The following is a 24,410-nucleotide window of genomic DNA, read 5'->3' as shown; positions in this document are numbered from 1 at the left end:
TCATCAATATTATGCACCCGTTGAAGAATACTTTCGTCATTTTCATGAAACGTAACGTTACGTGCGTATGTTCGTGAACGCACCGCGCTGCTGATACCACTGGCTCCTCCCACAAAGCCGTCCCATGATTTTGTTTGGCAACAACAAGCAGCTTCTCTTCCTACTGCTTAAAAAAACTTGATTGTTTTGGCAGAAAGACAACTTGACAGATTTATAAGCGGAACAAACTGGAAGCACAGCCTCTTGTCTTCTCATAACGACATGGCGATGGGGTGTCGGGGGCTTTTCTGCGTGGTGGCATTGGCCACCGTACTCGGCGCTGCGTTCGGGCTCGGTGAGGACATGGACCGGCCTCTGTTCGCTCCTCCAGGCTCGGCAATCCGGGTGACGGAGTCCGACCCCGGCTTGAAGAAGGTTTTGCAGTTCGCTCAGGAGCGCTACAATTTGGGCTCCAACGCGATGCACCTCCGGAGAGTCAGCCGACTCGTGTCCGCAACCAAACAGGTTGTGAAAATAAATCCCTGTTATGATTGTTATCTGTTGGAATTTAAAACTGCGTCAGGCTTGTACTGTAGTCACCTTAAACAATAAAATAGGCTGCTTCGTACACGCTGATTGACCTAAATGCAATTTTTATGGGGGGGGGGGGGGGGATATGTATTTACTATTAATATAATGCGTTTCTTGTTTTGCCTAACCATAAAGGACTTAAAGTAAAATGGCGTGAATTGACAGTTTCCAAATGACTGCATTTTGTCACGCTGTGGTCACATGCGACAGATCAAGTTCAACAACAGAAAGAAGCTTCCGGCTGCAGCTCAGCAGTGAAACACAAAAGGAATTTGGGCCAACCTGAAGAATGTGCACTAAGAGATTAAAGTCATCTCTCTTTTTTTTTTTTTTATTTGCATCAATTTGCACACTTTCAAGATTAAAGAAAAAAAATCAGTAGAATACAATTGTATGCTTTCTAGATTAAATTCTGTATTTTAAAGTAGTATTTCTGTGGAAATTAAAAAAAAATTTTGCGGTAGAAATTCATAAAATCTTGAAATTAGTTTGGTGACAGTAGTCGTATATTTTTTTAGGACAAAGTTGTATATTTTCAAGATGAAGATGCAATTTTATGATCATGAAGTTATCTATTTGTGATATAAAAAGTCACAATTTTACTTTACTATATTTAAGTTTATTATGACTATACTATGACTTTGTAATTTATCTAATATATACACTATTGACTGGGGGAATTACAAATGTCCTTTTCTTTTCTTTTCACTACGGCCCTAATATTGTTTCGTACAAGATATCTGCATAAATGATTCAGTGACTGAAGTTTTTTTTGTTATATCAAAATAAACTAAATAAACTGTCTTTTTTGTTTTCCAGCTGGTTAAGGGTATCCGCTACACTATAACAGTGGAGATGAGTAATACTCAGTGCAAGAAATCCTCCATGCTCCGAACCTGTGACTTCTATCCCGAGTTACAACAGCTCAAGGTAGTTTGTCTGTTTTGGTTTAAAAAAAAAAAAATAAAAAAAAAAAAAGTTGTTTCTGGACATCAGATCTCATGACACCACAGACATGCACACTCAGCTATTTTATTTTCAGTCCGTCATTGTTTTCTCAGCTCCACAGGCAGAAAATAGCTCAATGTAAATGTTGACACTGCATCAGTGACTTGCTGGAAAGGAAAAAAAAAAAAAACAATTTCAAAGAATTCTGGATGCACTTTTGTTTTGTTTTTCCCGCTAGACCGAGGTTTGTGTGTTTGAAATCTGGGACGTCCCCTGGCAGTCAAAGTCGAATTTGCTCAAACAGAAGTGCCAACCAAAGGGTAAGTAAGATTTAGCAAATACCGCCAAGGCGGGGGGTTTGGGGGGGGGATGAACATAGTTTTAAATGCATATTGTTATTTCCATATGGACAACAATGAACATTTCAATTTGCCTCAGGAGGAGAAAAAATATGTTCTTTTTATTTTTGGTCATTTGCATTGTTGCTTGTTCCAAACCATCCTTACATGATATTTGTGTTTACATAACCCTTGTTATGTCAAGGCACGTGGATTGTGATGTTTATACTTGCATTTTCTTCAATTCCTCATTATTTATTAACAGATTTCTGGTATTTTTCCAGTACTTTTTTTTTTTTTTACTTTTTCTTTTTTAGCACAAGCAAGAGAAGATGTTGTTGCCAACCGTTCGGGCCTTGTGTTCATTATGATTTCCAGTTATATACATTAAAAATTGCATTTGACCAATTACAATGACTTATTTACTCAAACTTCTTTCTCACCAGCTGTACCAGAAGAAACAACCGCAGTTAAGGAGGCTTCCCCTGACCAGCCCCTGGAGGTGAAAAAAAATGTCATGCTTCAAATCAGTTGACAATCTAACTATGTGGTTGTTAAGTAAATAGTTCCAAACATGTTGAATCTGAGGATAAGATGAGCGTGTGTGTTTCAATTTTTTATTTTTTTTTATTTACCAGGTGTCTGTGGAGCTGCTGGGCCTTTTCAAAGACTTTATGGTTAAATACGATAAAGTCTATAACACACAGGAGGGTGAGTATGCATTTGGTGTACATTCCACATGTCTTATGCTGCATATGAAGGAATGTGGGGTTGTACACCAAGGCCTCATCTGAAAATACCGCTTTTCATTTGTAACTTTCGGCAATAATACCACTAATTATTTTCCTATAGGCTTACAATAAGGTAAAATGTCCGATCAGATTTAAAGTGGAAGTCAACCTTAAACATTCATTATGTTATATGTGACCTCACTAGTTATGATGCAAAATCCAGCCGTTTTTATCCATCTCAGGGGGCGGCCATTTTGCCACTTGCTGTCGACTGAAGATGACATCACAGTTGCTCAGGGCTCAGGCAACGGCCAATCACAGCTCAGCTTCAGAAAACAGGTGAGCTGTGATTGGTCGTTGCCTAAGCCCTGAGTAACATTCAGTCGACAGCAATTGAGCAACTGTGATGTCATCTTCAGTCCACAGCAATTGGCAAAATGGCCGCCCCTGAGATGGATAAAAAAAAAATGCTGGATTTTGCTGCTTAACTCATATTCCACTAACACAATATTAACCAGAATGTCATATTTAGACTAGTGGGGCTGCATAGAACATATTACTGTAAAAAAAGAAAAGAAAAAGGGTTGACTTCCGCTTTCTCATTTCCTCCCAAAAACGTATAAAAACGTTCTATTTTAGTTATTGCCATGTTTTTTATGCTACATTATACAGAAGGCATTGATGCAGTCTCTGACCTAATGAGGAGGGTTAAAGCAATGGTAGTTATTACAAAAAAACGGCCAGAAGGTGGCAGCAGAGTATAAGAGATCAACCAGGGCCATGTTGCAAAAACAGTTTTGTGAATAATGATGAAACGTAGCTATATTCTAATACTAATTGCTGCAAAATGAAAAAAAAACTGGTTGACTTCCCTTTTAACGCATTCACTCCCAGCTATTTTCACTGAAGCAACCCCCTTCGCTCCCGTCTTCTTCTTTTTTTACTGGATTTTGACTGAATTGCAACAATTAGCATTCAAATATAGATAAGTTTCATCAATATTCACATTCCTGGGGAAAACACTAACAAAAAGAGAATGTTGCAACATGGCCCGAGCTGATCTTCTATACGCTGCTGCCACCTGCTGGTCGTTTTTTTAAATTTAAATAACTACCAGTGCTTCTTTATGTCAGAAGCTGCATAATAGTTTTTTTTTATATCGGGGGGGGGGGGGGGGGAGTTTTTACACGTCTTTGGGTTTGAATGAGTTAAAAATGTTCACGTGAACTTTTAGTAGACATTACAATGCAGAAAATCAACACAGTATATGAACTTAATGTTACACTTGTGATTTTCCATGTAGTCATTGCAATCTCATGTAAATAAATTACGTTTCTGAAATATACACAGTGAATGCATCATATTTGTATTATTTATTTCTCTCTGTAGAGGCTGACCGCCGCTTGCAGATCTTCCATGAGAATGTCAAGACCGCGGCAAAACTCCAGTCTTTGGATCAAGGATCTGCAGAGTATGGCGTCACCAAGTTCAGTGACCTAACTGGTGCGTATACATATTTTGGCATATGCTGCCACACAACTTAATCTTAGATTTTGTTTGTTGATGTAGTGTTTCTTTAAAAAAAAAAAAAGAAGATAGTCATACATAAACTGCTTTCTTTCTCTTCGCTTGCAGAGGATGAATTTCGCTCTACGTACCTGAACCCGCTGCTGAGCCAGTGGACTCTTCAGCGGCCAATGAAATTGGCCCCCTCTGCTCGAAGCCCCGCCCCTGCCAGCTGGGATTGGAGGGATCATGGTGCAGTTAGTCCTGTTAAGAACCAGGTAGCACGGCAGTAGAAGTTGCGCTAAATTAGCATGTGGCTAATAAAAGGCTAAATGAAGTCTCCTTACTTTGTGTTGACGTGCATGTGTGTTTGTCTTATAGGGTATGTGTGGATCTTGCTGGGCTTTTTCCGTCACGGGTAACATTGAAGGGCAGTGGTTTCTGAAAAACGGAACTTTGCAGTCATTGTCCGAACAAGGTAGTGTACACTGAAAGGCGTTTACTTCAAATGAATTATAAGCATGAGTTGGTTTTTATTTTTCTGGGTTTTTTTAGAGCTGGTTGACTGTGATGGGCTGGACCAGGCATGCAGAGGCGGGTTGCCGTCAAATGCCTACGAAGCAATTGAGAATCTTGGTAATTCATATTGTGCTTAACTCATTCACTGCCATTGACGGCTATAGACGTCAAAAATTCATTTGAACAATTTTTATTAATGTAACGTTTTTTTCCACTTTTGTTAACAAGAGTATGAAAACTTTATATATATATATTTTTTTTTTATTGTACATTTAGAACAGATATAAAATTTGTGATTAATCGTGAGTTAACTGGTGAAGTCATGCGATTAATTACAATTAAAAAAAAATAATCGCCCCTAATTTTTAATAATCTTTTCTCTGTTTTTTTAATCGCGTCAGGCGATTAGTTTTTTTTAATTGTAATTAATTGCATGACTTTAATAGTTAACTCACGATTAATCACACATTTTATATCTGTTCTAAATGTACAATATTTTTCTAGGTTTTCATACTCTTGTTAACAAAAGTGGAAAAAAATGTTAAACTAATAGAAATAGTTCAAATGAATTTTTTGACGTCTATAGCCGTCAATAGCAGTGAATCAGTTAAAGGGGAAGTCAACCCTGATTTTTTTGTGTGACAATAATATGTTCTATGCAGTAGTGCACTAGTCTAATTATGGTATTCTGGTTAATATTGCGTTAGTGGAATATGAGTTCTGCAGCAAAATCCAGCCGTTTTTATCCATTTCACGGGGCGGCCATTTTGCCACTTGCCGTCGACTGAAGATGACATCACAGTTGCTCAGGTCTCAGCTAACAACCGATCCTGTACAGCTCAGCTTAAAAAATCAGGTAAGCTGTGATTGGGCGTTGCCTGAGCCTTGAGCAACTGTGATGTCATCTTCAGTCGACAGCAAGTTGCAAAATGGCCGCCCCCTGAAATTGGTAAAAATGGCTGGATTTTGCCTTATAATTCTTATTCCACAAATGTCATAAATCATTAATCCGAATGTCATATTTAGCTAGTGAGGTCACATATAAGATATTATTGTCAAGAAATATTCAAGGTTGACTTCCACTGAGCTTTGTGCTGGAGCGATGCATCACATTGCCAGTGTATCTGATTGTGGCCCTCCGGCATGTGTGGCAAAGGCGGTCTGGAGTTGGAGACTGACTATTCCTACACTGGCCATAAGCAGAGGTGCGACTTCACCAGCAGGAAGGTGGCCGCCTACATCAACAGCTCTGTGGAGTTGTCCAAAGATGAGAACGGTGAGGTCAGAAGTCAATGCAAAAAGCAAAATGTTATGCGATGGATTCACTTCAATGTCCTGCCTCTCAGAAATTGCAGCTTGGTTGGCTGAGAACGGACCCATCTCTGTTGCTCTGAATGCATTCGCCATGCAGGTAAATTAAACCATCAACGTTTATTTTATTAATTAAAAATAAGAAATGATTAGGATGTCTAATTGCTTTAATTTGACTTACTGTGCAGTTTTACAGGAAGGGTGTATCCCATCCTTTTAAGATCTTCTGTAACCCTTGGATGATTGACCATGCAGTGCTTCTGGTCGGATATGGAGACCGTAAGGGATTTTATTATTTTGTCTTATTTTACATTTCATGATTTCAATAATTGTGTTCACTGTCAACAGTATTAATCATAAATAATTGTGTGCTCTGTTGTTTCAGGTAAGGGCATTCCGTTCTGGGCCATTAAAAACAGCTGGGGGGAAGATTACGGGGAGCAGGTAAATACAAACCCAAGGCAGAGAAGAGAAGTCTTTTTTTCAGTCTTTAATAAAAAATATAGGCGTATAATAAAACGTAATCTGTTGTATGATCATGCTTTTCTCTCGCACAGGGTTACTACAACCTGTACAGAGGTTCCAATGCGTGCGGAATCAACAGGATGGCTTCGTCCGCTGTTGTCAACTAAAAACAAAACAAAAACAATACTGCACCCTCTTGCTCTCTCCAGCACACAGACAATTCCATGCGATCACACTCATTTGACCTAGATTGCGCAACATTCCCGCACTCACATGTCCTCGTGATGCTACTGTTAAACCAGACTAGTGTTCCTTGAAATGCATGCTATGCTAGAGCTACTGTTACTAACTTAAAAAGAAGCTATTGAAATTATTTTAGATATTTGATGTGCTTTTGTATTTAATTTTATGTCAAACATTGGATTTAAGTCATTTTGTCTGACAGTAAATTTCTATATGAGGCACTTGTCATAGTTAGGCCACTGTGCTGTGAATTTTACCTTCTATTTTGTTATCTTTAGCTGAGTAAACATTAACTTTGAACTGGGTGGTTTGCTTTATCTGCTGGAAAATGGTAAGAAAATAAATGAAAGTGGAAATAAAACGAATGTATCCTCTTGTTGTTTTAAACTTATATTTACGTGTTTTAACCAAGTAGATAAAACGAGTTTGTGCAGTGTCATCCTTTGTTGAGGTTTAAGTTAAGATGCTATTTTTGGGGGAGAGGGTATATAAATTACAGATATTTGTCTTACGATGTGGGGAATAAAGGTCTAGTAGGACAAAAATATTTGTTTTATTATATATACAGTATATACATTTTAATTTTTAATAAATGCATAAATAAAAGTGACTGCGGCCCAAACTCCAAAATGGTAAGTAGCGGTAATGTGTCCTAACATTGGTTTCAACCCTCCAAAAACGTAGAAGAAGAATACCAAGACGACGAAGAAGAAGGTATCGAATGTTACCCGGAAGTGAAGTGGACCGGTGACAGAAACGCATGTGGTTCAATTTAACTCTCAGTACAGCTGCTTGTTTTTAAGTTACGTTAGCACCCTGGCAAGATTCAAGGACACATTAGCTACTGAAAGGCTGCCGCTATTTCAAGGTACTTTTTGTAACATTATCGCTAACTCGGCCAAGTTGGTCAATTTCTGTGCTCGATGGAATTCCCTCAAAGTTGCTACAATTCACATTTAAAATGAAAGATCGAGTAGGCTTAACTTGAAATTGCATGATTAACTGTTCTAATCGTATTTGGTTTTATTTCTTTAGGTGGCTTACAAAGCGAACATTGATAATGTCACAGGCCACTAAACGCAAGCACGTCGTCAAGGAGGTTCTCGGAGACTTTGTCGTGCCAACGGAGAACCAGCAGATAGTGAAGGTTTGCAAGATTTATTATGTGGCTAACACCAATTGGTGTTCTTTTTTTGTTCTGATGTTACTGAACAAAGCACGGAAGTACACAACAGTTTTCTGAGAAATAAGTAGTGTTACTGTATTTTTTTTATGGCACATGTTAAGTGGGGTGGGAGGAGGGGGGGTGTTTTTATTTTTTAGAAATCATTTTCAAAACTGATACTGAAATAAAGCCTTTTCCCGTCTCAAATATTCCCCCTTGCTGTCTCTTGTAGGTGACTGGTAGCCGTGGTAACAACCTCCATGAAACTGTCACAGCTCAGGGCGAGATTTTCCTGGTGAGCATGCCCACAAAGTTCCGCAAAAACATTTGGATCAAGAGAGGTGAGTTGGAGGACAGGAAGTTATTGACCCGCCACAAAATGTGAGACACTTAAGTATTTGTTTCTTCACATCCAGGCGACTACGTGATCGTGGATCCTATCGAGGAGGGAGAGAAGGTGAAGGCGGAAATCAGCTCCATTCTGTACAAGGATCACATCGTGTACCTACAAGAACGGCATTTCTGGTGTGTGGCAAGTTAACCACGACACACACTCAGTGCTGTTTCTTTTCACCTCAACATAGCTCAGTGAAATTGTCCCGATTGACTTTGTCCAGGCCCGAAGGCTTCACGATTGAAAACAAGACCAACCAACAGAAAGGCGAGAAAAACGACAGCGAGGAGAAAGACGAAAAGGAGGCCAGCGCGAGCAACTCTGACGACGACGATGATGATGATTTGTTTGTGAACACCAACCGCTGTACTTATCAGTACAGTGAGAGTGAAGATGAAGAGGACAGCGATGAAGAGGATGCAAAATGACAGTGAGAGAGGCCACGGACTCATCTTGGGACAATTCTGCGGCTTTTTTTTGCGGATCCTTTAGCTTCTGGTTTTCTTACAAAACTTCACATCACAAGTCGCTGGACGCTTTAACGGCTGGGCTCGTTCTTGCTTGTAATTGTCGTGCAGGGGGCGCCCACGTTTTGAATGTCATGAAGCTAAAAATTGTTTGGGGGGGTTCACGGAAATGACGACAAATCATGTGATTGTGTGTTGGTATGTTGTTGTTTTTTGCTTACTGCTTACAAACTATTTTGAATTTATGTTGTATCAAAATGATTCCCATTTAGTGTTAATGTTGAATTAATTTCATATTATGTCAAAAAAAAAAAAACATTTTCGTTCCTGATTATATCTTGACTAATTAATTTTGAAGCATTTGTCAACCTTTTGGGAAATAAATTACTACAATTTAGTTTTCTCATGGGAACAAAGGCTGGTTTGTATAGTATTTGTGTCAATATTGTTTTGCAATAAAAACAAAACACTCATGGAGATTGTATATAAAAAAAAACTCTTTACAAAATGACTTTATTTCATCGTGGTAAATCTCACTAGAACTGCAGTGGTGTCCAAACTCGGTCCTCGGGGGCCGGTAGTCCCGCAGGTTTTGGAGGTTTCCCTGCTCCAACGCACCTGTTTCAATCAACAGGATTGTTATCAGGCTTAGTAGAGCTTGCTGATGAGCTTCAGCTGTGTTGGAGGAGAGAAATATCCAAAACCTGCGGGACTACCGGCCCCCGAGGACCGAGTTTGGACACCACTGAAGATGTTCTCATTTACAATGGTAAATATGGCACAATGGAGTCGTGACTTCATAAAATTATTTTCATTAATATCTACAGACTAACACTTCATAGTAGCTACTAGTAGTATGAAGATGACTAGTATATTGACTTTTTCGCTTGCTATCAAGAATATCGAATATGCTCAAACTTTCCACGTGACGTGTCTTACATTTCACAAAACTTATAACAAAACATGCGCATACTGCCAATTGTACAAAAAAATAATACAATACGTTACACAAATAATGAACAGTTAATAAATAATACAACTATATTACATATTGATGACGTTTCATTTTCCGTTTTTTTTTTTATTGGTGTGTTTATTTAGGGTGGACACGAGTTAATTAGCATTTCCGTTTGCTGAGCTTCCGGTGTCACGTGTCCGACACTTGTCAGAATTTTATCCACGTTTGTAAGAACTCTACTTCTAAATGGACAGCCGGGACCCAAACCTGCCACAGAAGTTACGGGGGACATTTTCTCACAGGTACAGTGTGTATAAAATGTTTGGTTGTATGTTTGAGCAGTTTTATTTTAGCAAAACGTACGGCTAGCCTGCTAGCTAACAGGATGCTATCAATTTTAATGTAAAAAAAAACAAACAAAAAAACTTTTGTGTCGTTAATTCAAGCAACAGAAAAGTAAATTATGTCTGAGTTTCCTTCATGGCTATTATTATTATTATTATTATTATTATTTTTTAAACTAAACTTGCCAGTTGAAATGCAATACGACGCACGTAACGTAACCCTCTTTAAGATAACAGCCGTAAGTCATATTTGACTAAATTATTATTTTTACCTTAAATTTCTCAGCTGCTAAAATCGGCTCCCCTTAAATGAAATTATTAACACATAAACAGTACAGTGTGATCAGTTTTTGTTGTGTTTTCTGAAAGAAAGAAAAAATTCTGACATTCTTTTAGAAGGGAACGATGTGACGTCATGACCAACATTTAATGATTCAGGTGTGGTTTGGGTGATATTCTACCTTTTAGTTAGAACTAGAGATGGGACAATGAAGCCTTGTGAAGCTTTTGAGGCTTTCGGCTGATTGATTTGGGAAAAAGAGTCGGAAGATTTCAAAGCCCCATAAGATAGATCGTACCGGTGACATCTGGTGGTCAGCTGGAGTCATAGCAGCTATAATCTTTCAAAGTGATTCACCTGATTGATTTATATTCCAACATAACACCAGTACATTCAGTCTTACATTTGTGTCTGTCTAATGATCATCAGGTACACATGGACACACGTGTTGCAATATTTTGACACTGTACCAGTACTATGGTTCAATGTGATGTCCTGTTACTCATTCGATTTTTATAAACATGATTTGGATATGACACAAGTGCGCTGTGAAGCCAGATGACAAGTATTTCAACATCAGTCTTTGGGAGATGTGACTGAGGGTCTTGGAGAAGCGCTTATGGCAACTCGGTGGGAAATACTTGGGTCAAGCCTGTATCTTCTACACACGATTTAAAAAATAATGCATTTTTTACATTGATGTTTCTGCATCTGGCAATTTATTATTATATTATATTATTAGTATGGGATTTTTTTTTAATGGGCTTTAGGTGAACTGATGAATACACACACGCTCGCACGCACGCACACACACACACACACACGCACATACACATACTCACCCACATACAAAAAAAAGGGTATATATGTGTGTGTGTATGTGTATATATATATGTATATGTATTTAAAAAAAAAAAAAAAAAAAAAACATTAAAATTTTTTTAATTGATTTGTTGGATTTAAAAAAAAAAAAAAAAGGAGAGCAATGATGATGTCAAATCGAATGAACAATACTGAGCTCTCCTGTAAAAAAAATAAAAATAAAAATAAAAAATAAAATAAAAAATAATGCATAATTGGAAACTTTAAATGCATCATTGTGGGAGTACTTTTGTTGGAAACATACCGAATAACTAACTTTTCCAGGTGAACATAAAGTGAAGCAAATATCTACATGAGGGAATTGTGCGCCTGACACCGCGCCAAAAGGTTTGAATCAGTTACGTAATTTCCGGTATCTCATTAGCGCGCATAAAGCCGCATACGTCATCAGCACGTGATCACAGAGATTTCATCGAGGCTTTTGATACATTGTTTCGAGCAGTCTGTCTCACTCGGCTGACACATGCTCCGGAGTCTCAGTGTCAAACGTCCCATCTCTAGTTAGAACGTCACCTGTTTCTAATCAGTGTTGCAACTATGCTTTCGATTGATTTTCCTTCTTGGTAGAAACCCTCAGTGGCACATGCCCACATTGGTCCCGTGTCTTCAACACACGATCCCACAGTTTAATCAGCTGCGTCGGGCTTCGTTTATGGACTAATAAGATCCTGTGGTACGCGCACGGCTCCTCTTCTTCTTTGTCAGGGAAGTCAAAAGTGAGGAAGCCCGGGTGGTGGATGGGGTGCGCGTTAAGCCGGACCATGCACATCCCAACAAAAACATCATCGATAGGGAAGAGGTGAACTCTCCTAGAGATTTCGTGAAGACGTTTAGCCAGCTGTCCTGAGTACACCACTCCGCCGCCACCCGCGTAGGTGGGATAGAGTCCCTTATAGAAGCTATCTGGCACAAAGTACTTGGACTGGTGAACTCGATTGGGAACAGCTGCGCCGATGACGTCGCCGACCATGAATTCATTCATGGTGCGTTCCGCGCGCGGCTTCTCTAGCTGGCGGTTGAGGTAGGTGATCATGTTTGGCGTGTTGACAAAAATGTCGTCATCGCCCTTGAATACAAAGCGGGTCTGGCCGCAATGGCTGGAGAACCAGTTCCAGAACAGAACGTCCTTCAGAGTGAGGTTGAAAAAAGTGTCGTTGAAGTCCCACTGTACAATATCGCCGTATTGTTCTCCCTCCATGTGCAGAAACTTAGAAACATCCCATAAAGAGTCTTGGGGGTATTCTTTGCCTATCAGGAACACCCGACGGATATACCCGCCGACTTCCTGTCTTCTACTGCTGTTGTTTCCGCGTGTGGCCACCCAGCCCACTCGGCCCCAGGTTTGTCGGATGGCCTGGCGGCTCTCGAAGTTCTGCTCGGTCGACTTGATGGCGAAGAGGAGCAGCGCCGGCTCCTTCTCGTCGACTGCTCCTGCTCCGCAGGTTCCGTTTGTAGACCGGATGACGATCGGGTAGTTTCTCCGATTCATGTGGCTCACAAAGTCTCGCATCTGCTGCGGTAGCTGCTCTAGCGTTCCCCTCATGGGATCTGAGCCAGCTACTTCCGAGAAGGTCGGCTTCGGAAGGGAATCGTGAAAGGTCTTACTCTGAGACGTCCTGGGGCCGTTTTGGGGATTCAGGATGGGGTTGAAATGGCGGTCAATGGCCACCTGGAGTTGGTTCCAAAAAGCCTCTTCGTGGAGCTTCCAGAAACTTTTAGGCATGGAGGCAAAGCTTTTATTATGATTCAAACTTCCCGGTGCCACAAAGTGTCGACTGTTTAGAGAATGCATTGTATTCATGGTCACCTGCGATGCCATCTTATTGACGTTTGCGCACACCATGATGCCGAGGTAGAGGAACAGGAGGACCAGGCAGATGCACGGGCTGCACACGCAGAGCAGCCTTCGACGCCAGCGGCGGTGGCACCGCGCCATTCAGCTGCAAATAAGCAACAATATTTGAATAGTTTGCGGTGAACGCGTCGTTTGTAATTGAGGTGAGTTGGCTGCCTTCTTTTGACTGCTGTCAGAAATGTTTCCTGTACTCAACGAGGTTTTCAAAGAATGAAGAGAATCTGAAAACTTTGTTAAAGAATTCCTGCCTCTCACTGAGTTCATAGTCACAGTCCATTTTACAGGAGTTGTGCAAGTACTACATTTATAAATTTGCTAAAAATAAGTGCATTCATTTTGAGTTAATTTAAAGTTCCTTTAACGCGGAGACTGGGGTCGAATTGTATTTTACCATCTTAAAAATGTGCAGAATTTCACAAGTTACTTTATGTTAAAGATTAGATAGCTCTTAATATGAAAAGAAAAATGTACCGTGCTGTCACCAATGTCTTACAAATGCAATTGTGCCATCTAGTGGCAGAAAAAAGACCAACACAAATTAATATCACACTCGTTTTTTTACAGCACATCTTTTTCATTTTAACTCAATTTTATGAATTATGAAATTACTGTATCAATGACTAAATGATGTAGCCATATTTCTATTAGTTTAACTTTTATTTATGTTTTATGTTAAGATTATGAAATTTAGAAGAAAAAAATATACCACATACTATATTACTACATACTATATTACTGTACATTTTTATTGTACATTTAGATATAAAATTCGAGATTAATCATGAGTTAACTATTGAAGTCATGCGATTAATTACGGTTAAAAAAATTAATCACCTGACACTTTGCATTTTGAACACAGATTTTTCAACTAAACATTCCTTGATTAGCATAATTTTCTGAACGTGACGGTGAATATATTAAAAATCGAATCGAATTTAATTAGGTTTAATCTCAATTTTCTTGACGTGTGTAAAGTACAAGATCGAAAAGCGATTTAACAGACATATTGCTGCCACAAATCCCGAACATTTGCAAAATTTTTAATGAAAAAAAAAAAGAACAATACTGAGCTCTCCAGAAAAATAAATAAATAATAAAAATAAATAAATAAATGAAAATAAAAGTATCTAAACTATTAATCAATTAATCATTCATTTGATAATCGATTAGTTGTTGATTACCTATTGCACCTCCAGTATCAATATAAGATTAACATAGTTTCGTAACTAGAAACTTTGATTGATAAGATACAAAACGGACTCTGCCTGACCTGAACTGGAAGGAATTGCTTCGTTTTGGTTGGCGCCATAATTTATCGCGTCAAAATGTGAAACCTATTATGTTAAAACATAAAATGTGAAATTGATTACACATGGTGTGTTTGACTATTTACTTAGATAATATTTTTAAATTCAGACTTCAGTTTGTTCCGCTCACCTCTTTTGGCCCAAGACTTTCTTCCAGTACTGAAACACTTCTATAGTGATGACTCCGATTGTTCCTCACTGGCTGAAATAATATTTCACTAATTTGATCTGTTGACCGACGACATCCTTCCAATGTCAGGGGAGAGATAAACTGAAACCAAAGTTTCTTTGGGGAAGTATATGTAGAAAGCTGCCGGTATGTGCAAAAGGGGTCCGCCCACTAAGAGGGGGAAAGAAACATCCCTGACCCCCCCCCCCCCCCCCGCCCCCACGCCTGAAAGCCCCCCCTGCGGGACCGGTCCAGCAGCTTATTAAATGTTGCAACTGTTTCTTCGAAAGTAAGAGCAGTATCCTATGCATATATTATTCGTTAAATCACTCTAGAGCCCCCCCGTCAGGTTCGACTGGAATCTGTTTTTGTGCTCCTTTTAGAATTGCAACATGCTCGCGTGGGCAAGTCACGCATCAAGCATGCTTGGCGGGCTCCGGATGGGCGTATACGCCCGATTTTTTTTTTCCAGTTCCTGCCATTATCCAGAATCTTCATACATCCATTGAAAAGAAGTGGCCCAACATTCCGCAGGCCACTCGATGCGATGGCGCTCGAGCTGTCGGCTCCAGCTTGGAGAAACGTTGAAAAATAGTTACAACATCCTCCAAGGTATGTCAAATGCCTGGTTTGGGCAGACGAGCCACTTTGAAACAGTCGTGAGATAAAATCTAGTTAGCAAGAGACAGAGCCTCGACGTGGAAGTCCAACCACAATTACCTTAACATTCACAATATAGTGTTATATAGTCATCCATCCATTTTCTTTGCTGTCTTTATGAAGGTAAAAGGTGGGTTCCTTCGGAGGACTCATTCAAGCACTTACGGTCACAATCGCACCAAATTTTTGGAGAGTAGGAGAATCCAACTCAGCACGTTTTGTCAGCAACATATTCGCCAAAATGAAACCTGACAAGCAATGTTACAATCAATGATCTAAGACAAAATAAAGGCAGTATTGATATGTTTTATTGCTTCATCTTGCCATAATGTATACATGACAGAACTGTATTTTTTGGCTTGCTTTGTATAATCACCAGGAAAAGACAAAATTGAAATTATATTGATACACAACTGTGTGCTATACGTCTTTATGCTGTTGTGAACGGTTTATTTTTATTTGTATTGTGTTCAAGCTGTAAAAATGTGTAAACTCATCATGTGGCTAAATTCAGGTTTCGACCAAATAAATCCACTGAACGGTGAGAATAAATTTAACACTTGCGGGTGAATCCACTATGATAAAAACTACAAATACAGAGATGCCTAGAGATCCGTGATTTATTTTTATTTTTATAAAAGCTGTCATTCAGATAATTTTGTGCTTTGATATGAGCAAAAAATGTCAACTCCAAGCATTTCTTGAAACAAATTCTCAACCGATTATATGACAACATGCAGAGGCTTATGGTGGTTAACATCACCGCATCCTACTGAAGAGTCGTGACCGTGTCTATGGGACAGATAAACGGTACTCGTATGTCAAGGCACCGTAACCCAAGTTGGACTTAAGACAGAGGATCCCCGCCAACAACGTTGGGGTCGTCCAAAGGGTGGATTTTGAAACGGTCAGGTCGTAGTTTCATGATGCTGCTTTTCAGGGAATACCACCATCCTTTCCATGTGTACCAAACCACGCCGTCATCTGTCGGGGCACGATAGTACCCGCCGGGATAGTACTTGCCGTTAAGATGGGCCGATTGGCACCTGGGGGGAGAAACGTTTTTAAATGTGATGGCGTAAAAGTCATTATCACCATAAGACAACATTTGAAGAAAAAAGTATTAAGTGTATACCTGTTGAACCACCAGCCTCCTTTATCTTCCTGCGCACAACTGCCTTCATAGTTGTCGTTGTCCTTGTCGTAGGTGCTGAATGGGACGCCCTGGTGACTGGCCCAGTTTGACACACCCAACTGGTAATCCCCGGACAGAGCGTCTCCTGCCGTGCCGGAGTAGGCGCCAAAAGTGAGTCTGTAGTGATCCTGTAAAGGACAGAAAGGATGATTGAATTGAAGGAAGATCATGTATGGTCAAGAAAAAGGAAAAGGGTGGGATTGATCGATTTGTTGATTGATGACGAATGATCTTAACACCTTTTCATCTGCAACTTTGAAGTTCTTATACTCGGCATGACGCTGGTTACCCTCAAAATCTTCCAGATGGATCTTCAGTGTGTAATTGTCTAGAACAAACAGATGAACAAAGAGAACATTATTCTCAGCATTAGCCTCACGTCAGGCACTTAGAAGTTGCATTTTGTCGTAGAAACCTTTGCCAAGTGTTGAAAAAAATGTCTTGTTAATTAAAAATAAATAAATCCCGGACAATAGAGGCGAGGGAGATGAAGTGCTAACTCATTCGTGTTGGCAACTAAAGTCTCTGAACAGTTGGACAAAACTAGGTAAATACTATAGATATTAGTCTGTTAAAATATACAAAGAACCAACAATTGCAGCACGCTTCACATCCCAACGAATGTATAATGCTTGGTAAAAAAAAAACGAACGTATAAAGCTCGTGATCAAAGCATGCTGACCTTGTGAAGTGATAGAATGCAAGTTGTCATTGCCAAGCCAAAACTCCCCGAGGTCTGCAACCATGTTTCCAAAACCATCCTTGTATTCCACCCATGGTCTAGATAGATAGAAAGAAAGATATTTGTCGTCATGCAGTCTGATTTGTATTCATTCCATTCTTGAGGCTACAAAAGACACACCTGGTAAAATTTTCTGCTCCATTAATCCTTTTTTGTATCACAGTCCAACCGCCTCCGTCACTCATATCGCAATAGACTCTGACGGGAGCAGAAGAGCCACGCGGTTGGATGTTGTAGTAACCGCTGGCTTTAGTGCCAGAAGTGTAGAGATGGGAGCAGTCTGCCAACACTGTAAAAAAATCAATAAAGACGTATTAAACGGATGCTTGAGCTTGTTGACGTATTTTAGCAATCCTGACCTTCGTGCTGCGTTTGAAGGGTTTGGTTAACGCTTGCATTTGCCTCGTTGCCAGCGCGGTGAAACAGTCGTAGTCTGCGTAGCAGCAAGTCTTGTCTTTGAAGCTGACTTTTCAGTAGCTTCTCCTGTTCCCTCAGTCTCATCGTTTCCTCTTGACATTGGTCCGACGCCTTCACAAGTGTACCAAAAGAGCTGGTATCATTGTCACAAATTCCAATAGTGCTAGTTTAATACGACCATGTTAGCCATACAGTCCATAAAGGACAATACACACGTGTGAGACTTACACAGAGGGAACGAAAGCAAATCAGGAAGACCGTGAAACGAAGGCCTTGCAGACGGAGCGGTGCGGCGGCCATCCTCGTCGGAGTTTGTTGTGCATAAAACGTCAAACCACAGAAATGGGGAAGAAAAACTATTCTTTCTCCCCTTTTTTTTCTTTTTTCTATTTCTTCCCAACATAACAAATCCAGGGCCAAGATACTTACGAAATGCCGGATTACTTGCAGTGATAAAACCTTCAAAGTATGCAGGAAATATTAAGAACAGGTGCGCACTTATGAATCACTTCACAAGCTCCAGACAGTGTATTGTTATGTTTGAGCGAGTCGATTTGAAAAAGAAGACAAGAAATCAGTTGCTGTTTGCTGATACTTCAGCTTCTTTTGTCACATTTTTGGGAGGGGGGCTTTCAAGAACAACAAAAGGGGTCCATTGATCTGTTGAATCTTCGCGTCTTAGCGACAGTTACTCTGGCAATCATGAGTGTCTCGTCGTCTTGCCGATGTTTTGTCAGCTTCTCCTAACACAAGAGAAGAGCGCCTTATTTTGCAAGTATTATTCAACTTCAGAGAGAACCTCCTCACTTGAAATGGAATTACCGGCGCTGTGCATTGGTTGCTTCTCCTGTGACATCTCAGGGTCATCTGGTTGCACGTCATCAGACTTCTTATAGTAATATTGTTGGTCAGGGGGGCCAAATCTCTACATTTCAACAGGCATGATGTTAGACGTCTAACCAAATCCGAGTCAAATCATTTTCTAATTTAGCAAGAGACGGAAAAAAAAAATCAAGTCCGATGTACCTTGTCAGGCCACATGAAGCTAATGAAAAGAATAACGGGAAGTCCGACGCTGAAAACGTAGACACCCCAGAGCCAGGGACGCTGAATCGTGGCCAAGAGGAGACTTTCAAGGAGGCTGGCCTGCAACAAACATAAAAAAAAAGAAAAGAAAAAAAAACACAGCGCAACACACAAAATAATTCCATATAAGTCGCCGTCGGCACAAATGCCGGCGGATCCTGATTTTTGTATTGGTGTAATTTTAGGCTGTGCGTGTTTGCTAATTTGGCAGACCAGTCTCCCTTCTGCGTCTCTTTGGCAGAAAGTCACTCACTCGCTCAAAATAATTATTTGCTCTTTAGAAGCGCAAAATTTAAATTTTTGCTCTTTCTAAGCCGGTTTTTACCTGTTCTGCTGCGGACAACGGTACCACACTGGCTGCTATCAACGCAATGTAAAGCTCCATCTGTGAAAATAAGAATTTTTTTTTTATTATGTGTATGTATAATGTTTAAATACAGCATACGACACTATTTTGAATGTATTCATGGATAACAACAATGTAAATTATAGCATTCAAAATATAACTTCTGTAAGGTCTACTAGATACCTTATAGAATTATAATAAGGTTTGGGTAAATTCTAGTGTTGTGGAACAGGACTGCTATAGCATAAATCTTAGAAATTAACCACTTGTGTGATCACAATCAATCATTAGACTAGCACAAAAGTGATTGAAGGAAATATTCAACAACAACAACAACACAGACAATAAGGCAAAATGGATGAAATGAGGACAAAGCCAATAGTCAAAGTAAGAATTAGCAATCATACCGGTATTTTAGCTTCTTTTTTTTTTTCCTCGACACAACGTTGTCACTCTTTTCACAGTGTCGCTCACGGTCACTTCCTGGTGTCTTCCAGAAATGTTATGTTGGACTTTGGTCGTTACTAATCACCGGCTGGCACAGCTACAGAGAATGCATTGACCATATAGTGAATCCTCAAAATGAAATTGAATGTGGCTTTTAGGACCTTTATGTTGACATTTGCAGCACTGGGTGGGGCACTCCGTAGTTCGTTTACATCTTCAAAACAACAGTTCAACTTAGCATAATGCTAATTTCATTCATAGTAAACATTGTCTAGTAAATATAATATACATAGTTAATATTGCATTTATAATTATGTCACACTCTCAATTTAACATACAAATACTGGTTCTATGTTTATTTCTTTATTTTCTCTTTTATTGTTTTGATACAACACAGCGCTATCTTTCATCATTTACAACAAGCAACAGAAGTAGTTTTGTTGATTTTTGCCATTGATATACAGCGTTCATGACATTTCAATTCATTTTGTTGTGTAAAATGTATTTCACATACAGTACAAGTAAATCAATTAAACGTGTACATCAAGGTTCTACTGTACTGATACAATCATGACAAACGTTACATTGATGGAAAATGATAACTGATTATGAATTGTAATAATCAAATATTCACAATTTCATTTAGTAATATGAATTGTATGTATTTATTTATTTATTTGACAAATTCATGTTTTAATGATCTCTTGAATTGTCCATGAATTGAACCTTCCATACAAAAAGACTTGGCGACGTTTCCGTTGTAGGATTGGTTACAGGCGAATGTTTATTTGGCTCCGCATCCCCACGCCACCAGAGACGCTGTCGTTGCCGTCTGTGTCTGACAGAAAGCCGCTGCCCGTGGTCGCCGTGGTGACGTTGTGCTCGAGGGTTGCCATCCGCTGCTTCATTCGAAGCTGAGCAGAGTTGAACTCACTCTGCAGACGTGCCAAACTTGTCTGGAAATTAGACCACATATCCATGACAGATCCAACATAATATATAATGCTAGCTTGAGTCTAATTCACTCCGTGACCATGCTCGTAACTCAAACCACTCGTCTCTCAAATCCACTTTCCCTATTGAAATGAATGGAAACGCCATTGATCCGTTCCTACGCTAATAAAAATAGCACTCTACAGTGTTCTACGGTTTGAAAGTATCAAGTAATACACAATGAAATTCCCAACACAAAAATATTAAAACTCAATCTAGTGACGGATCGTACCTAGAAAAACTCATAAGTTGGAGCTTTTGCTGCAACATCAGTATCAGGCGTCAACTGACCTGTAATCGATCCACGCTAGTTTCCAACCTCTCCACCTTCTCCTCCAGCTCTTCCCCAGCGGACACATTGACTTCTTCCAGGAGCCCCTCCTTGCGCAGGATATCCCGACCCCTCTGCTCCAGTTGAGCCCTGGCGTGAGGGAACTCCTGCAGCGCGTCCATCAAGTCTTGTTTGGAAAGGCAGAAAAGGTCCGAGTAGCCCAGACTGCGAATATTAGCCGTGCGTCGGTTCCCCATCTTGCTGCCGCTGATATTCAGGATGCTGATTTCTCCGAAGCAGCTACCTGCTGTGAGGACGGCTAACTGCGTGGCTCCATCCTCCCCCACCACGGCAAGGCGGCCATCTTTAATTATATACATCTCCTTACCCACATCACCCTTGGAAAAAGGAGAATTAACAATGAAATGTTAATAATAATCATATTACGAAGTACAGGTTTTGTAAGTTTCCGTTGTAGATCATGGACGCCGCGTTGTCAGACCTACGATAGTGGGCATGACTGACATGTATCAATTTCTCATTGACTTATGGGATAGTTTGTGCACATTTGAGCGCCATGAATGCGGCATATCAAGTGTAAAAGTATCTTCTTTTCCTTTTGGCTTGTCCCCTTAGGGGTCGTCAGTGTGTCGTCCTTTTCCATCGAAAAAGTGACAAAAGTGAAGCCGATAATTCGACTGCGAATGATCAGGGGTGAGGAGGGATCTAAAAGTGCTCAATGGTTCCGCCATGTCGAGACTGTAATGCACAATACAGCCCTCCCTCTCACGGATCCGCTGGCCCGCGCTCAACTGCAAAATTACCAACATAGGGTCTAACCTGCCTCTGTGCAGAGATACGGCACTCGCCGTGCAGGATTTATTACGCTGGCCACAAAATCTGTGTCTCAGATGGACAAACATTATTTGCCCTAAAAATCTGAGTTGTGTCACTTGAACCATGCAGTATAAACTTAGGCCAAGAGTACTTCAAACTGACCTTTCTACAGATGTAGTCTCCTGGGCTGAAAACCTGTGGTTGAAGTTTGAGCACCAACTCAACCAAGAGGCCTGCCTCGCAGTCCTGGAAAATACGCACCTACGTATGCACAAATAGGATCACAAAAATGTCCTTTCGACTGCGACATTGCACTCTGTATAACAAGATCTATACCTTCTTTAGCGTGTCCAGGTGAACGTTGATTGCAATCTCTGCTCTTAGTTTGCTGGGTAAGCTCCTCAGCACTTCCTGTTCATCGATAGTCTTCTTATTGGTCCACAGGTAATCGAACCAGCGGATGACACGCTGTTCTAACACCTTGTTGACATGCCTGAAGTGCATGTAATGTTTCAGAGAATCGACGCGAGCCTGAAAGCCTGCTCTCGTCGCATTCATATTTGAGATCATGGCTCCAACGTTCCCCACGATGGACGCAAAGATCAGAACGCCTACCTGGAAAAAGAAAAAACAATACCTCAATTCAAAGCTTTGATGGACTAGAACCACAACATTTCAGAAGGAATGGGGCATGAATTGCTGTGTCCTACCAGAAAGTCAAATATCAGGAAGAGATACTCCTCATCTCTTACAGGCGGTGGAGTCTCTCCAATGGTAGTCAGCGTCAAAGTGGACCAGTACAGGCAGTATATGTAGCTCCGGGTTAGAGTGGCATACTCTGGATCCGAAGCATTGGGATAAACCCAGGAGTCGGAACCCAGTCCCAGGACTTTGGAGAAGCTGTAGTATCCGCAGGCATTCCAGTGGATGATCACCAGGATGTAGACCACAAGTTTACAGATGCGGAAGGTATTTGGGTAGCCCGTTCTTGTTTCCGTACGTTCAAAGAGCTCAAAGAGCCGGGGCAGGCGCAGCAGACGGTTGAATCGAAGGAGGGGAGTGTGACTGACTCCGAAAGTTAAATACAACAGATCAGTTGGAAGGATGGAGCAGATGTCCAGCTTGCATTGCAAGGTTCGGATGTATGTTTCCCTCAAACGGTGGCCATCTTTCACCATCAGTCCCTGTTCTAGGAAACCTTGAAAAATACACGCAAATGGATCCTATTACAAAATGTTCTGGATGAACTCGAGAATAATACGAGGATCAGACTGCGATATCATCATACGCAGACGTTACCGTAGCTGATCAATCTCCGTATGGTTTAATTTTACGGTCAAATGTGTGAGTACCCGTGTGGAGGCGAACAGCGATGTCGAGGATGTAGACCCCGTCGCAGATGTAGTCCATGACCAGCCACGCCAAAACGTTCCTCATTTGCAGCTCGTCAAAACAGGCCCTACAGGAACAGACGCATTCTCACATTTTGTAACAGGCAATGAAAAATGATATCATACTGGATCCATTGACGGTCTACGATTAACGACGAATCAACGCAATGGTTGATCTTTGACAATAAGTGGGGAAACAAATCAAAAAAAAATTCCAACCTGACAACTAATAGGGTCCAGTTATAAAAAACAGCAGGCCCAATCACCATCAGCCAGTGGTAATACACATCATCAGATGGCGATAAGATGATATTGTTACACTTCCTCCTAAAATAGACAATAATCGAGTCAACCAACTTGATGCTCTTCTCTGAAAATACACCCGTGTCTTTGTTTTTACTTTCTCCTTGTGCGTCTCCTTTCACTATCCGTATCAGAGCCATTGCAGCTGTGACTATAACGGCTGGGTGGTATGTCCAAGTGGGCGGGGCCCCGGAAACGCTCCAAAAAAGAATCCGGCCGTTCCGTCTCATCGCCCACGCTCTTCTGGGCCCATTCTCTCAGAGTCATCACCATGTTCACTATCCTACAAAAAAAAAAAAAAAAAAAAAACTCACTTGAAGACACCAAAAACGTCCTCGTCCACACTGTTGAATTATGGATCGACCTCGTACCTGGAGAGAGCACCTCGGCCATGGAAGGAATTCTGTGAATTGACATCTTTGCTGTCAATGGCCGCCATTCTCTGTAGTTCTGAGGAAGTGTCGTCGCACATCGACTGCCCTCTAAAAAATACATATTTAAAACCTATTTGTACTGTAAAACAAACACACAAACTAAGTGACAGCTATTAACTTGAAAACCGCCTGGATCTTTTTTTATTGTGCAAGATCATGTGATATAACCAAAATAACACGTCTGGTTAAATGTGATCAGGAAGTGTGCGTATACCTGCTAAGTGGGCTGTCAGCGTGGTCACTGTCCTCCTCCTCCCATGTTTTCACAGATAACCTGTGGGAATCGGGCACTGGACGTGGCATACTGCACGCAAACGCATAGAGATGTCTTCACATTTATAAAAGTGTGAACAATGATGTCATAGTGTACACAAATTCTCATGATAAATCATAGACATAGTAAGCAATAGGGAGGTTCAAAGAAAGTCCGTAAACAACGCATTCAAAGGCGGAACCACAATAAGAAAAGGAAGGTCATTTAGTAGCATACGTCACCGTAGAAACCAGATGGCATAGCAACAAGCTGTCGAGTTATTCCACGTCAGAAAAGAAAAAAAGATGAAAGTGGTTCAACACACCTGGTAGATGTCCTGAAATCTTCATCCATCAACAATACGTACTGTAAGTGAATTCAGGCAGTACTGATTGTGAAGACTTAAAAAAAAAAAAAAAACCTTCAGGATGATCACATGACACTCAAGCTTTGACAAAAGAATCCTTTAGAATGCAAATTGCGTGCATGTGCATGTGTGGGTTTTTACTCATCTGAATTCAAGAGCATCGTTTGAAGTGGCCCCGCAGCCACGAGTGTGTGCCTTGTCTCCCGATTGCCGACA

The 24,410-nt window shown here is 40.5% G+C and overlaps 5 protein-coding genes and 1 long non-coding RNA gene across 6 annotated transcripts; 2 read left to right on the top strand and 4 right to left on the bottom strand.

Annotated features, from left to right (window-relative positions):
• The first annotated feature begins 115 nt into the window (after positions 1 to 115).
• Positions 116 to 6,992, top strand: ctsf (cathepsin F). Its single transcript, XM_077578096.1, has 14 exons — positions 116 to 504; positions 1,390 to 1,500; positions 1,757 to 1,838; positions 2,303 to 2,358; positions 2,495 to 2,567; positions 3,977 to 4,090; positions 4,223 to 4,371; positions 4,475 to 4,571; positions 4,649 to 4,729; positions 5,769 to 5,888; positions 5,959 to 6,023; positions 6,112 to 6,202; positions 6,309 to 6,367; positions 6,481 to 6,992. The coding sequence occupies exons 1-14, from the start codon at positions 262 to 264 to the stop codon at positions 6,553 to 6,555; spliced, it is 1,416 nt and encodes a 471-aa protein (XP_077434222.1). The 5' UTR covers positions 116 to 261; the 3' UTR covers positions 6,556 to 6,992.
• Positions 6,993 to 7,286: 294 nt separating this feature from the next.
• Positions 7,287 to 9,130, top strand: eif1ad (eukaryotic translation initiation factor 1A domain containing). The gene is made up of 5 exons (XM_077578097.1): positions 7,287 to 7,499; positions 7,667 to 7,778; positions 8,029 to 8,137; positions 8,213 to 8,321; positions 8,414 to 9,130. The coding sequence occupies exons 2-5, from the start codon at positions 7,692 to 7,694 to the stop codon at positions 8,616 to 8,618; spliced, it is 510 nt and encodes a 169-aa protein (XP_077434223.1). The 5' UTR covers positions 7,287 to 7,499; positions 7,667 to 7,691; the 3' UTR covers positions 8,619 to 9,130.
• Positions 9,131 to 11,656: 2,526 nt separating this feature from the next.
• LOC144058777 (N-acetyllactosaminide beta-1,3-N-acetylglucosaminyltransferase 2-like) lies at positions 11,657 to 13,057 on the bottom strand. Its single transcript, XM_077577296.1, has one exon. It carries the CDS (start codon positions 13,055 to 13,057, stop codon positions 11,657 to 11,659), a length of 1,401 nt encoding a protein of 466 aa, XP_077433422.1.
• A 2,435-nt stretch (positions 13,058 to 15,492) lies between these two features.
• On the bottom strand, positions 15,493 to 17,775 carry LOC144059078 (fibrinogen-like protein 1). The gene is made up of 7 exons (XM_077577914.1): positions 17,695 to 17,775; positions 17,409 to 17,577; positions 17,170 to 17,338; positions 16,990 to 17,087; positions 16,547 to 16,635; positions 16,248 to 16,435; positions 15,493 to 16,158 (listed from the first exon to the last, which is right to left on the bottom strand). The coding sequence occupies exons 1-7, from the start codon at positions 17,764 to 17,766 to the stop codon at positions 15,960 to 15,962; spliced, it is 984 nt and encodes a 327-aa protein (XP_077434040.1). The 5' UTR covers positions 17,767 to 17,775; the 3' UTR covers positions 15,493 to 15,959.
• Positions 17,776 to 18,131: 356 nt separating this feature from the next.
• Positions 18,132 to 18,941, bottom strand: LOC144058758 (uncharacterized). The gene is made up of 4 exons (XR_013295477.1): positions 18,878 to 18,941; positions 18,493 to 18,612; positions 18,289 to 18,391; positions 18,132 to 18,209 (listed from the first exon to the last, which is right to left on the bottom strand). It is a non-coding gene; the product is annotated as an uncharacterized LOC144058758 (long non-coding RNA).
• A 1,114-nt stretch (positions 18,942 to 20,055) lies between these two features.
• LOC144059073 (cyclic nucleotide-gated cation channel-like) lies at positions 20,056 to 24,318 on the bottom strand. Its single transcript, XM_077577900.1, has 11 exons — positions 24,153 to 24,318; positions 23,789 to 23,878; positions 23,512 to 23,622; positions 23,238 to 23,423; positions 23,057 to 23,164; positions 22,799 to 22,905; positions 22,157 to 22,644; positions 21,783 to 22,061; positions 21,609 to 21,707; positions 20,630 to 21,007; positions 20,056 to 20,301 (listed from the first exon to the last, which is right to left on the bottom strand). The coding sequence occupies exons 1-11, from the start codon at positions 24,179 to 24,181 to the stop codon at positions 20,116 to 20,118; spliced, it is 2,061 nt and encodes a 686-aa protein (XP_077434026.1). The 5' UTR covers positions 24,182 to 24,318; the 3' UTR covers positions 20,056 to 20,115.
• Positions 24,319 to 24,410: the final 92 nt, after the last annotated feature.

The sequence above is a fragment of the Vanacampus margaritifer genome, chromosome 10, assembly GCF_051991255.1.
Source record: "Vanacampus margaritifer isolate UIUO_Vmar chromosome 10, RoL_Vmar_1.0, whole genome shotgun sequence".
Taxonomy (NCBI): domain Eukaryota; kingdom Metazoa; phylum Chordata; class Actinopteri; order Syngnathiformes; family Syngnathidae; genus Vanacampus; species Vanacampus margaritifer.
This window is presented reverse-complemented; position numbering and strand designations above follow the sequence as displayed.